General features: G+C 38.5%; 1 protein-coding gene across 11 annotated transcripts in view; it reads right to left on the bottom strand.

Moving 5' to 3' along the window:
• Nucleotides 1–12,289: 12,289 nt before the first annotated feature.
• The window catches only part of USP25 (ubiquitin specific peptidase 25), a 146,143-nt gene continuing 144,428 nt past the window's right edge, over nucleotides 12,290–14,004 (bottom strand). For all 11 annotated transcript variants that reach the window (XR_010594388.1, XR_010594389.1, XR_010594391.1 and 8 more), the window contains one exon: nucleotides 12,290–13,747. Coding sequence is in view for 5 of the 11 variants with exons in the window: in XM_005294638.5 (XP_005294695.1) it covers nucleotides 13,575–13,747 (173 nt within the window). In the remaining 6 variants the exon portion in view is untranslated. The remainder of the gene's footprint in view (nucleotides 13,748–14,004) is intronic.

Here is a 14,004-nt window from a genome sequence, read left to right as displayed (position 1 = left end):
GCACAACAATTTAGGAAAGATATGGAGAAGCTGGAGTCCAGAGGAGAGCAACAAAAATGATGAAAGGTTTAGAAAACCCAATCTATGAGGAAAGGTTAAATAAACTGTGCAAGTTTAGTTTGAGTAAAAAAAATGACAGAGTGTGTTTACCCAGGATGGGGTGGATCTCAGAGTCCAGGCTCCTGCCCCAGCCCAAACATCTACACTGCCTTTTTTAGTCCTGCAGCCTGAGCCACATGACCCTGAGTCAGCCAACCTCAGGCTCTGAGAATCGGTGCTGTGGGTTTTTTATTGTAGTGCAGACATACCCTGAGGGAGGACATGATAGCAGTCTTAAGGGCTGTTATAAAGAGAACGGCAATCAATTGTTCTTGTCCTACATTAAGTGGATATGGAGTAATGCGCTTAATCTGCAGCAAGGGAAATTTAGGTTTGATATCAGGAAAACTTTCTAACTATAAAGATAGTTAACTACTGGAATAGATTACCAAGGGAGGTCGTGTATTTTGCATCATCAGAGATTTTAAAGAATAGGTTAGACAAACATTTGTCAACGACGGTCTAGGTTTACTTGGTCCTGCCTCAATGCAGGTGGCCAGGGAGAAGTGGCAGAGAAAGTGTGGACTTGATGACCTCTTGAAGTTCCCTCCAGCTTTACATTTCTATGTCTATGAATCCTAGAAGACCTATTATTGTCTGTTGGATAAATAATTCATTTTCAAACTACAGACAAGCTCCTTAACTGATGTAAGCTGGGGTAATGCCAATGAATACAATAGTATTGTGACAGTTTACACCAATTGAGGATCTGTTCCCAACATATTCAAATGAACATTAATGTATGATTAAAAATGCTGTGGGTTTCTGCATAGAGGGATCTATTTTCTCACAGAAACATGCAAATAAAAGCTCTGAACTTAACGGAGTTACTCTATATGTGCACTTCCTGGGTTTGATTTAGCCCTGGCATTTACTTGTTTGCCACACCTAAAAGGCCAACTGGAGTGGGGTTGTGGTAGTGCAAACTGTTTGCAATTTACAAATTACATGGGTGCGAGCTGTAAGTAGCCAATGGGGATCCAGGAGTCAGCAGTTTGGCTAAAGACACTGGGGAATTTGCAGATTCAGCAACAGCAAGAGTGTTTATAACCTCTTCAGTTATTAGTTTGTCAGTGTACGCTGTCTCATCTCCAGTGAACTATGAGGAGAAGTTGGAAGAATATGGTAAGCTTCTGTAACATGGACCGGAGAATGAACCCCCCCCCCATCTAAATCCTACCTGCTAGAAAGAATTGTATGAAAATCTCAGCTTTCATTTAAAAAAAAAAAAAGTTTTTAGGCTTCATGATTGCTGAGAAACCCTGGAAAATATGAAGCAAGTGTATTCTAAAGGCTTAGAAACAAGAAGGGAAAGAATTCAAACTATATTCACTAAAATAAAAAACCCTGAAGATACGGGACATTTGGGGGTGGCAATATTGTCATGAAAATTTTCATGCCCCAAACCATCTGTCGAAGTACCTCTTGTGCCAAAACCCCTCAATTGTGTTAACTCTTAGGATTCAAACATTGGGTGTAATTCTAGCTTGAGGTGACATACCAGCGCTAGATCTGATCAAGCTAGCAAACTGAAAATAGGTGTATCGCTATGGCAGCAGGCATGGCAGGAGGGGCTGCTTGAGATCACAGGTACATACGCGGGGAGGCTAGCCTCTCCTGCCATCGGAGCTACTATTTTTAGGATGCTAGTTCAATTAGAGCTAACACAGGTGTGGCTTTTTGAGCTGAAATTTACCCTTTCCAGCTCTAAGGTAGACATACCCATTGTGTTACCTCAATGTGTCTCTGGAGCTTCTCTGGCATAGTAAATCCCACACCTGAAAAACTGCGTTAACGTCTCCTCTTTATTCTTTTTCTCTTTTGAAATTTTTATTTAAAAAAAGGCATGATCACCTAATTTTTATGGTAGTAAGCAGCACATCTAGGAGTACAGTAAAACATGAAGCACAATCAGACCCCAGAAGGCTATAAGCTGTGTTGCAAATTGCTCCAATCAAAGGGGAGATACCCCCTTCAAAATTTTAAAAAATGATAACTTGAGGCATATGAACCTAATAGTCATTAAACCAAAGAAAAATTCAAATGCCATTTTTAAAAATTTCGAGTTTATTGCCCCTTTTAAAGCATTTCTGAAAAATAAGGTTTAATCACTTCTGTAGAAAAGAAAACTCAGATGCAACCTTAATTATATTTCTATTGCTCTGGAACAACTATTACTTCAAACTCAGTTTTAGGAGAGTCAGCATTAACCTTGAAATCCTGGGATTTTGTCAATATATTTCACAAATGATATATACACGACAGGTTTTTTACACCCAATCTATTTCCTATGGAAGCTCTTGTGTATTGGCTATTTATTTGTACATTTAGAACAACTTGTGCTATCTTTGGAGAAACACGATTACTACACTGTCACTGCATGCTATTCTTGTATCTAAGGCTCCCCTACAAAGCCTGACTGAATGAAGCCACATGCAGGGCATCTCTGTTACTTGCGGGGAGAGGCTGAAGACCACTACAGCAGCCTCCTCACTATTCCAGAAGATTTGAATGGTAGATGAGCAGACCCCCAGGGGGCTCTTCTGGGCCTACTGCTATTGGATATCTATCAACGAGCTGGAAGAAAATATAAAATCATTGCTGATAAAGTTTGCAGATGACACAAGAATGGTAAATAGCAAAGACAGTTCTTCTGTACTGAGCAATCTAGATGGCTTGATAAACTAGACTCCTTTGAACAACATGCATTTTAGAACAGCCAAGTGGAAGGCCAATGAAGAAAAGTGAAAGTAGGGCACATTTACAAGATGGCATCTAGCTGGTTATTTTTAAAGAGACTTAAGATGATGGTGAATAACCAGACTAAACAAGAGCTTCCAGTGTGATGCCCTCGATAAGAGGGACAACGGGATCCTTCAATGTATAAGCAAGAGAACATCAAGGAGGAATAAGGAGGAGATATTGCATATGTGCCCAGCACTAGTGAGACCATTACCAAAACACTGTGTCCAATTCTGGTGTCCACACTTCAAAAAGGATGGTGGAAATGCTGAAAGAGCTCAGAAAAGAACTACAAGAATGATGTAAAGTCTGGAAAATCTACCTTTACAGTGTAAGAAACTTGTGCTAAAAAGACTGAGCTTCTGGTGAAAGAAAAGATTAGCCGGTGACTTGATCACAGTCTATACTTGCACGGGGAGACATTTTCTGATATCTGGGTTTGTTTGTTTGAAACTAGCAAAGGCTTAACAAGATCCTATGGTTCAAGACTGAAACCAGGCAAATTCTGACTGGAAATAAGGCACAATTTTTTAAAGTGATGGTAATTGCACATTGGAACAATTTACTTAGGGATTTGGTGCATTATCCGTCTCTTAAAGTCTTTAAACCAAGATTGGATGTCTTTCTAAAAGATTCTCTAACCCAACCAGAAATTATGAGCCTGATATAGAAATTACTGGGTGAAATTCTATGGCCTGTGTTTTGCATAAAATCAGATTAGATGGTCATAATGGTACTTTTGGCCTTAAGACCTTATAACTATTTGCATAGTAAAATTACACCTGCTCTATTACTCTTGAGACTTAAAGCCTCATGGAAATGGAGCAGAATTTGGGCCTCACTGCCACTACATTTTAAAATTCAATTGATATTTAAAGTTGGTCACACTAATGATTTTAAGACATTCTTGTTGGTCTTGCATCTGGCCACTGGTGTCCTGCTGACTAACTTTGCTTCTGCATGTTTGCCTAAGTAGGATGTAACCATTTTAAAGATTGTTAAGCACGGATTAATTCTGACAAGCAGTTTTTTTTTTGCCCACCAAATCTGACATGGCAGTCTTTATATGGAATTACAGTGACACAGGTGACAGTGTAGTGTACAGTTTATTTTTAATCTCCCTGACAATGATCCTAAAGTTTTGCCTATTTAAATAGCATTTTGTTTTGTGCTAGCCTCATTTATCCATTTGGTTGATTTTTAGTGCATAAGAATTACAATGCTCAGGTCAAAGGGAGGATAAACCTATGAAAAAGTTATGAGATACAAAAGGAATAAAAAGTGGCAGTAATTTCTTTCACAAATTGATTTAAGAAAAAAGTCCCTGGGCCCCATTTTTTATTCCTAAAGGGATTATAGTAGACTAATGGCCAATGAAAAGGATAACAGTTCCTCTAGTGGGTTACAGACAATGTCTGACTGAAGTCAAGTACATTATGGTAAGCAAGAGCAGATTTTATCAAGAAGGAATAGTACCGGGGAAGTTTAATAAAGCTGAGGCCCTATAGTTTTGTATTATGATATTTCAAGACATCCCTGTCTACTGATTCATGAACAGTAGAGTGCAGTCCTAAATATGACAGAGTAAGGGAAACTTTGGCATAAAAATTTATTTCAAGTGCATCACAAAAACAAATGCCAAACAATTTTTGTCAACCAAGAGTCAGTCAACAATTTACATCCTGAAGTCCATGTAATTTACAAATTACTGTGCTTTCAAACAGTACTGCACTTTTGTACCACCACTGGGCTTGGCTTCACCATAAATCATTGTTGGTATTTCTGTACCCACACTAACTGGGGCAATGCTCTCGAACTAAGCTGATCTTGTCTTGGAAAAAAAACAAGGAAAAAAAAATCAGATGCTGCAGGGAGCCGTGCTGGTAATCCAACGGGTGGCACTCCTCCACCTCAGTCACGTGGCAATTACTGAAGATTTTGCTTACCTAAGATTTCTTTTCAGTTTCAGCAGGATACTTCCTGTACCCAACTGTTGTGAAATATTGTTATATGATGATAAAAATTCCTGCGTTTTTTCCCCCAAGAGATAGAATCATAGGACTGGAAGTGAACTTGAGAGGTCTTCTAGTCTAGTCTCCTGCACTGAAGGTAGGACTAAGTATTATCTAGGCCATCCCTGACAGGTATTTGTCTAACCTGCTCTTAAAAATCACCAATGATGGAGATTCATAACCTCCCTAAGCAATTTATTCTAGTGCGTAACCACCCTGACAGGAAGTTTTTCTTGGTATCCCACCTAAACCTCCCATGCTGCAATTTAAGTGCATCGATTCTTGTCCTAGCATATGAGGTTAACAAGAACAATTTTTCTCTTCCTCCTTGTAGGAACCTTTTATGTGCTTGAAAACTTATCAGTCTTCTCTTCTCCAGACTAAATAAACCCAATTTCTTGCACCTTCCCTTAAAGGTCATTTTTGTAAAGACTTTTAATCACTTTTGTTGCTCTTCTCTGGACTTTCTCCAATTTGTCCACATCTTTCCTGAAATGTGGTGCCCAGAACTGGACACAATACTCCAATCAGCACAGGGTAGAGTGGAAGAAGGATTACTTCTTGTGTTTTGTTTACAACACTCCTGCTAATACATTCCAGAATGATCTTTGCTTTTTTTTTTTTTTTTTTGCAACAGAGTTACACTGTTGACTCATATTTAGCTCTTTCCACAGTACTCCTTCATAGGCAGTAACTTTTCATTTTGTATGTTCCTTCCTAAGTGGAGTACTTTGCATTTGTCCTTATTGAATTCCATCCTATTTACTTCAGACCATGTGTCCAGTTTGTCCAGATCATTTTGAATTTTAATCCTATCCTACAAAGCATTTGCAACTGCTCCCACCTTGGTACTGTCTGTGAATTTTATACGTGTACTCTCTCTGTCATTATCTAAATCATTGATAAAGATATTGAACAGAACCAGACCCAGAACTCATCCCTGTGCGACTCCACTTGATATGCCCTTCCAACTTGACTGTGAACCACTGATAACTATTCTCTGGGAATCATTTTCCAACCAGTTATGCACCCACCTTATTGTAGCTCCGTATCTAAGTTGTATTTCCCTAGTTTGCTTATGAGAACGTCATGCAAGACAGTATCAAAAGCCTTACTAAAGTCAAGATATACCACATCTACTACTTTCCCCTAGCCACAAGTCTCGCTATCCTGTCAAAGAAAGCTGTTAGGTTGGCTTGACACTATTTGTTCTTGACAAATCCATGCTGACAGTTATTTATCACTTTATCATCTTCTAGGTATTTGCAAATTGATAGCTTAATTATTTGCTCCATTATCTTTCCAGGTACTAAAGTTAAGATGACTGGTCTGTAATTCCCCAGGTTGTCCTTATTCCCCTTTTTATAATTGACACTGTATTTGATCTTTTCAAGTCCTCTGGAATCTCTCCCATCTTCTATGGCTTTTTGAAGATAATCACTAATGGCTCAGATATCTCCCTTGTCAGCTCCTTGAGTATTCTAGGATATATTTCATCAGGCCCTGCCAACTTAAAATTACTTAAATTAGAGATCTTCAACTTGTTCTTCCCCAAATTTAGCCTCTGATCCTCTCGTTTCTCCCCTCGTTGAGTAATGGGTCTACCCTGTCCTTGGTCTTCCTCTTGCTTCTAATGTATTTGAAGAATGTTTTCTTGTTACTCTTTATGCCCCGGCCTGAAGACTAACTAACTAAACTAGAACTTTTACAAACTAACCGATACAGGTACTATTGAACAATGAACGGGATTTGGGACGAGCTGCAGCAAAACTGGAGCAAATAGTTCCGATGCACTGTCACTGGCGGCAAGAAGGAACTGAGGATGGGGGGAGCGCATGGCTCCCCTTATAGCACGCTATAGTGGTGCCACTCCAGGGGTCACAGCAGCGCTCCCCCTACGGGTGCTGCTGAGGGAAAAACTTCCGGCACCAGTGCACATGGCCCCATTCATCCCAATGGGTGCTAACCCAGATGTCAATGATGACATGGTTCTCAAAGGAAACCTGCACACCACCTTCAAAAGATGAGTCTGGGAAATAAAATTCACAACTCTGCTAAAACTAAAAACCATGGTCTCAGAGACACTGGTTTTATGGCTCCTTACAACAATTTGCACACATGCCTCAATGCATACTAACCCTTAATCGCCCACTTCCTTGTAAGTGGTCTATAACATGTGTGAACCTTTTATGCTTAACAATCTGTCTCAACTTATATTTAGCTTAAACAGTATATTCCCCAGACATGAAGAAGAGCTCCGATACACTCGAAAGCATGTACCTTTCACCAACAAAAGTTGGTCCAATAAAAGATATTCTTCACCTACCTTACCTCTCCCAGCGATGATAGTGCCACAGTTTCAGGGCTAGCCATACCCCTGAGCCCTCTGCGGTATTGGGCCTTGTGATTTCACCTCTCCTGAGGTGGAATCCCACAATTCTCCCACTCTGGTAGCCCAGCGCCTGGACTACAGCACCCTGTGATCAAAAATGCTTACCTTAGCAGGGCTGACTGGTTTCAGCACCTACAGTTGCTCGCTTTGGGATCTTCTGAGCAGCGGTCAATACAGTGACCAGACAGCCTTCCTAAACCAAATGTTTATGTAAACTGAAACAGTGGGAACAAAAGCATAATGTACGAGAAAAAAGCTTTTCAAAACACTATACACAGATCCATCTCACCTAGAGGCTTGGCATACCTTGGCAGGGACCTTCGGAAGGATTCCCTTTATCCTCTTCCCCAAACTGCTTCCTCCCGAGAAATTGTCGTTTATATCCAGCCAGAAGTCCTTTATCTCAGGGCTTGTCTACACTTAAAATGCTGCAGCTGCGTTGCTGTAGCGTTTCAGTGGAGATACTACTTACGCCAACAGGGCTTCTCCCATTGGTGTCAGTACTCCACCTCTCTGAGGGGCAATAGCTAGTGCTCTCTACACCAGCGGTTAGACTGATTTAACCGCGTCACTCGGGGTGTGGATTTTTCGCACCCCTGAGCAGTGTAGTTATACCAACCTAATTTTCTGGTGACCAGGGCTCAGTTTCCCAGTCCTTCTGGCTCTGCCACTAAAAACCAGTCCAGTGAGTTCAGCAGGATATTGGAGGCATAACTTCAAAGTGAATGGCTCTTGCATTGTCCCTTATGTGTTGGTACATGGATGGCCATTTGAAACCATAATATTCTTTCCAGCATATGTGCAGTCAATCTCTTCCTTAAGTATTCACACAGTCACACTCCTTACAACAATCAAACATAGAGCTACTTACATTACTACAGAGAAACTCCCTATCAGTCACAGATACTTTGTATGTCAACACTTAACTATTTCCCTGCTCCAAGCACTCAAGAAAGGAAAAGAAACATAACATGAGAAAGATTGACACAATGTCTTGAATGTTCATTCATTTTGGTTTGGTCTGTAACACTTGGCAGATTTGAACAGAGACAACTCTTTCCCGAAGTTTCATTTTCCCATGAAAGCAAGGCTGTAAGAGATAAATTCCTCACTGTTAATTCTGTTTGGTCAGTAATGATAAACTTCATCGCTCCCCCCAGTCAGTCAGTCAAGACTAGTATATACTAAAGTCTAGCAATCCATCCCTTTCCTTTCCAGATTAACTATTACTTGGCTGTGAACGTCTATCAAATCAGAGAGAAAAAGCAAAACAAACAAAAAAGTGACCCTTCCTAAGGGGAAGTGGGAGGGATGAAAGATGAGAGAACTCTGACAAACAGAATCAAGTTGTTGTGGATTAAAGAACAGGAATTGACTGTTGATAAGCATTCTGGAGACTTTAAAGACAGAAGCACATAGATAAACTTATGTTTCAATTGGGTTGGAGAGACAGAACCATGGGATGATTAGACTTTTTTAAATGCTAAATAGGAAAAAGCATGTATCAAACCCACAGCACTAGGAAACAGTGACTAGTTGAGTTCCCAAACCCCAGCTCTTGAAAACATTGTTACTTTAAGACACTATATATAAATGGCACCTTAGAGACTAACATTTATTTGAGCATAAGCTTTCGTGGGCTACAGCCCACTTCTTCGGATGCATAGCTATGAAAGCTTATGCTCAAATAAATTTGTTCGTCTCTAAGGTGCCACAAGTACTCCTGTTCTTTTTGAGGATACAGACTAACACGGCTGCTACTCTGAAACCTATATATAAATGGTTTTCTGAATTGGCACAGCAGATGGAGCCAGGATATATAAACACCTTAAAAATATACATACTTCCATTTCCCCTCTGCAATCCCAAACTGAAGATGATGGGGGAAGGGTCACCTCAGAATCAGATAGGAGGTTGGAAGTTGCTACCTTTCCCTCCTCTGATGCTGCAGTTTTGGCCCTGGGCTGGAGTTCCCAGGTTGTTAAGCTGTGCTCCACGCCACTTGCATGAAGCTGGTGGCTATACAAGTTACGCTTTGATTGAAATCCCAGGGGCAAATTCAGTGGTAACAGTAAGACTAGAGGGAGTCTAAACTGGCATAATTTACTTTTTCTCCTAGCATCCCTAAACTACACCCCCATTCAACTTTAGACACACATTTACTTATAAAAGTGTAATGAGTTTCTGCCATTTCATATCACCTCTGAATTTGGTCCACATGGTTGAAGGGAGTCTATGCTGATGTAACACATATGCTGAAGAGCCAGAAGAGACGAGAGTAGCAAGTAACACAATGGTATAAGCAGGTGTAATTTATGCCTTCCTCTGGATTCCAGTGTGCATATTAAACCAACTTACATAGAGTTACTGATATGCTAGGGAGTCTAACTTTTACGTCCCTTTTGAATTTGAACCAAAGGGTCAAGGGGAGTTTTATCTGCACAAGAAACAAAAGAACCACACTCTTAGTTGGAACTGGAACATTACCATAAATGTTATGTTTTATTTTACACAGAAAATTTTAAATCTTCTGGTGGATAAGGAAAATAGAGGTATTTCTTGCTCTTATTCCTCAAATACTTTTGAGCAGCCAAGTGATTAAAAAAGGATAGCTTTATTAGAGTTTGATCATTTTGTATGGTGATAATTAGATTTTATAGTTCGATTAATTATATTTTTAGAAAGCCCCCTATCCGACTTTAAGATACACGTCTTGAATTCAACAAGCTTCCCTCCCAAATGTTGAAGGTAGATTTTGCACAAAGTAGAAGAATATATTCATTAAAACTCACCCAAGAAACCACAAAAATAAACCCTGAAAACAGTGTTGTAACAGTTCAATTTCAAACTACACTTGGACTTAAAATGCTGCTTTTTTTTTTTTTTTTAATGTGCATATTCTCATATTATGCTACAAACAATAAATGGAAAGAGTAAAAATATTTAGGCATAATACAGGCATCAGCAATTTTTTCATTATCACAAGTGGCAGAACTGAAGAAGAGGGAGCTAACAGGTGATGTGCCCTAGAACAAAGCTGTTTACATGGTCAATGAAGCACTGCAGTTAAAAAAGTGCATGAATGCAAAGATGATACAGTAGTGAGGTTATCTTCCTTACTGACATCTGATATGATTTCAAAATCAACATTTCTGCCAGGGGCATGGATTCATTCCAGATTCGTCCTTTCCACTTCTTCAGATTCATTTTCTTCTTCTGTCCAAGGCATTGGTATTAGCAGTGGTACTGGCTGGTACAGCATTGACTAATGATAAGACAATGGCATTTTGCCATTGATTTCAATGTAATGGTGGCAACATGATGGCTTAGACAGACAAAGATCAGTACCAGAAACAATAAATTGACAAGCACTTTGTTTACTCAGATTTGGATAAAATTTACAGAGTCCTTAGTTTTATATGACAGCAAAAAATGGCTTGCATTTAATTCTAGCTACAGGTACTCTGGTAAAGAGCTTTGGTTCACTTCCTTTACCCTGTTCTATGCATGTGTAGTTACAAATTGAGAAGATTTGGTCACAGTCCAATGATTAATGTGGTGCAGTGAGAATGTCTCACTATTTCTATATGTATCTTTCATGAAACTAGTTACAATGCTGAATGTTTTTAATATATTTTAGGGTTCACCAAAAAAGTTCATCTAAGTTCTGTGCGGCCAAAGAACATGCAACTCCCATCAGGTTCCTTGACCTTATGACTTTGGCAGTGCAGAAGTTCCACATTTTCCATACAACACCTGTAATTGCTACAGTTTTAAATTCACATAAGGTATGAGAAAATGCTTTTGACTGTATGGATCTTCTGGATCAAGATCCCAAAATAAACAAGTATCCAAAACAGGATTTTTCGTTCAACAACATAAATGAATTGTATTTCAAAACTTTTCTTAGTGAAACAAACACCCAGTATGGACTATGCTACACTGAAAGGCATAAGATATTTCAGTGAAGAGCTGAAATAGTGAGTTGGGAAACACCGTAGATAACTCACCAAAGGAAAAACACTTGTTTTACCTTTGTTTGCTTCTTTCTTCTGTATAAAAGGATCTTCAAAGTCTCCTTTTCTTCCAAACAGAGGGATTCCCCCTGCTCTTCATTTTAAAAATATGGAATGTCTTGTCTTCTCTATTTTCGATGGAGGACTGGATAGGGAGATTCCTCAGCCCTCAATTGAAGTGTGGATATTTGAAGATTTAGCAAAAAGAGCTTTTCTCCCAAGTGGAGGAAAAATGGGGAGGGAATTAAAACAGTTTGAATCACATTCAGGCCTTTTTTATATAGTATAAAGGAAGCTCACGATCTTGATAATGGATTACATTATACAATCTAATCCCCGGTTCACTTTTATCTATGTTACTGAAGATATAAGCTTACCAGCTTTGCTTAAATCTGTCAAAAGCTCTAGGTTTAAAAATAGTTACTGTAAGTAAATACGTATATAATTGAGTCACACCTTCAGATGGAATGTGCTACAGATAGATAACCATCATCACACCTTTTGAAATCATATTTTCACCTGCTTAGTGCACATACCTGTAGCTCTTCAATACTGTCCTTAATTGCTGTGTAAGTCAATATGCAGAGTTTCAGACTTTTATATTTGTTCTTCCCTGGAAGAAGAATTACTACTTGGCTTCTGGGCACTATTGTAGTGTTACTATTTTGCATATTTTTGAAAATGGTTAATATTATTTTTGATATGACAGCAGATAAAAAAATCTTTAACAGACTTTGAACCTATGTGCCAACACTTTACATACTTCAATCTAATACAAAATAACGGGGCCATCCCAAAAATGTAATAAATAAGAAGCCTAAAGGTTGTTGATGAGATTTAAGGATAAACTAAACCACTTATTTTTGTGAGGTCCAAAGTGAGGCCCATTGTACTGCCAGATGGGCAACTTTTGAACTTTATCCACTCTTCCCTCCCCTTTTCACTATTTTATTAGTAGTAAAAGAAAAAGACAAGATAGAACCAACAACAGTACTATTGGGTGTCGCTCCAATAAACACGTACACATAAATATTTACATCTTTTACTGTTCTAGCACAAAATGTTCTCTATAAAGATGAGGAATCAAAATATTTTCAGGTAACAGGATTACCTAAGGATGCATATTAACTCCTTTTCACAAAATAATCGAGTTTCTTCATTAAAATCAGACAGTATTTGAGTTCTACAAAACAAACGCTACAAAGTTCTTCATTTACTTCTGAGAGAAAGTAAATTAGTGCAGATATATTATTTCTGAAATCCTTTACTATAACAGTACTAGCAACCAACTTCACAGCAAGAGTTAGTGGAAGGTTACATTTCTGAGCTAGAGTAGTGTGCAGTTTACATAATTAAAACACAAACTTTATAAAACAAAAAATGTGAGTATTTAATCTGTGATGGATTCTAGATTCTTACATATTTCACAATTACAAAGCCCCCATTTAATTTACTCTACTCAATCAAGTCTTTCAAAAGAAATCTGAGCTCCTGCAGTATCTAATATAGCTTCTAGTCCTATGGAAAATAGTTTTGTTTTTTTTAAAAAAGGTCTCCTATGAATAGAAGAAAGGTGCAATTAATTTTTGTTTCAGAAGCAAGCCTCTAACTTCACTTTAAACCCAATGTGGCTTCAAAATAAATGTGTTCAGATGCAGTATTATACAGATCAGTAAGGAATATACAAAAAGTAAGGTGTGTAATACTGTGACAGATTTCCAATGTGCTGACATACAGTAATCCGTGACCATCTCTAAAGAAATTGGCTGTAAATCCTGAAGAACCATGCCTCTGAACTTAATGACCCATCAACACATTGCATCCGTTTCTGGTCTAAAAAAATAGCTATATAATACACTAATATACAATGTATCTGCTTGCAAACACAGGAGTAGCCATAAATAAAACTTTATTCTTCCATTTCATTTACAAGCTATCAAGTACCATGTATTTACACAGTACTGGACACTTAAAATAGTTGCAGTCACAGAATGATCCAGACTGAATAGAAAGCCGTTGATAAAGTAAAGGATTTTAAGATAAAAGCAAAGTAATACTGTAACAGACAGGTGGCAAAAAAGCAGTTTTGTAATGTTGCATCAATTCTGGTTGAAACAAAAACCGAGCCCCATGCGATTCTCAGCTTTAATTGTTTGTAGTCTGGCTAATGTCTGTACAGCCATTTTGTCTTTTGCAATTATTAAAATAAAAAAAGTTAAAAACTATAGCAGCAACAAGCAAACCCTGTGACAGGTAGGCAAGGGTTAAGAACTAAAAAAGTTTATATGATGTGCTTATGAAGGTTTGCAGAGTTTATCTTCCATCAGCTGGAGTTCGACTGAGTGACAACATGATTCGGGCAAATCGCTCACACAGTTCATGTGTGGAATAGGAAGGTAACTTTGGTGGATCATTGAAACCTTTAATCTCCGTAGAGCAATCTAGAAGTTTTGGCAGGAAGTCTGTCAGCTTTTCTTGCAAGTTAGCTGCAAATATATATAAAAAAAGTCAATATAAGCACTTACTGCCCATAGGAGCAATAAAGTGAAAAATTGCTCCACTGCACCAACTTCCTCTTTGAGTTAGTTTCACTTTCTTACAAACACCTTTCCTTAATACTCTAGGCTTCAACTAGGAATAAATGAGTCATTCAGTATGACAGTGCTCAGTACTAGACTAAAATATTCTCAAGATCATCAGGAATACACTGAAACAAAGATTAAATATGCAATGGTATGAATGT

The sequence above is a fragment of the Chrysemys picta genome, chromosome 1 (assembly GCF_011386835.1).
Source record: "Chrysemys picta bellii isolate R12L10 chromosome 1, ASM1138683v2, whole genome shotgun sequence".
Classification (NCBI taxonomy): Eukaryota; Metazoa; Chordata; order Testudines; family Emydidae; genus Chrysemys; species Chrysemys picta.
This window is presented reverse-complemented; position numbering and strand designations above follow the sequence as displayed.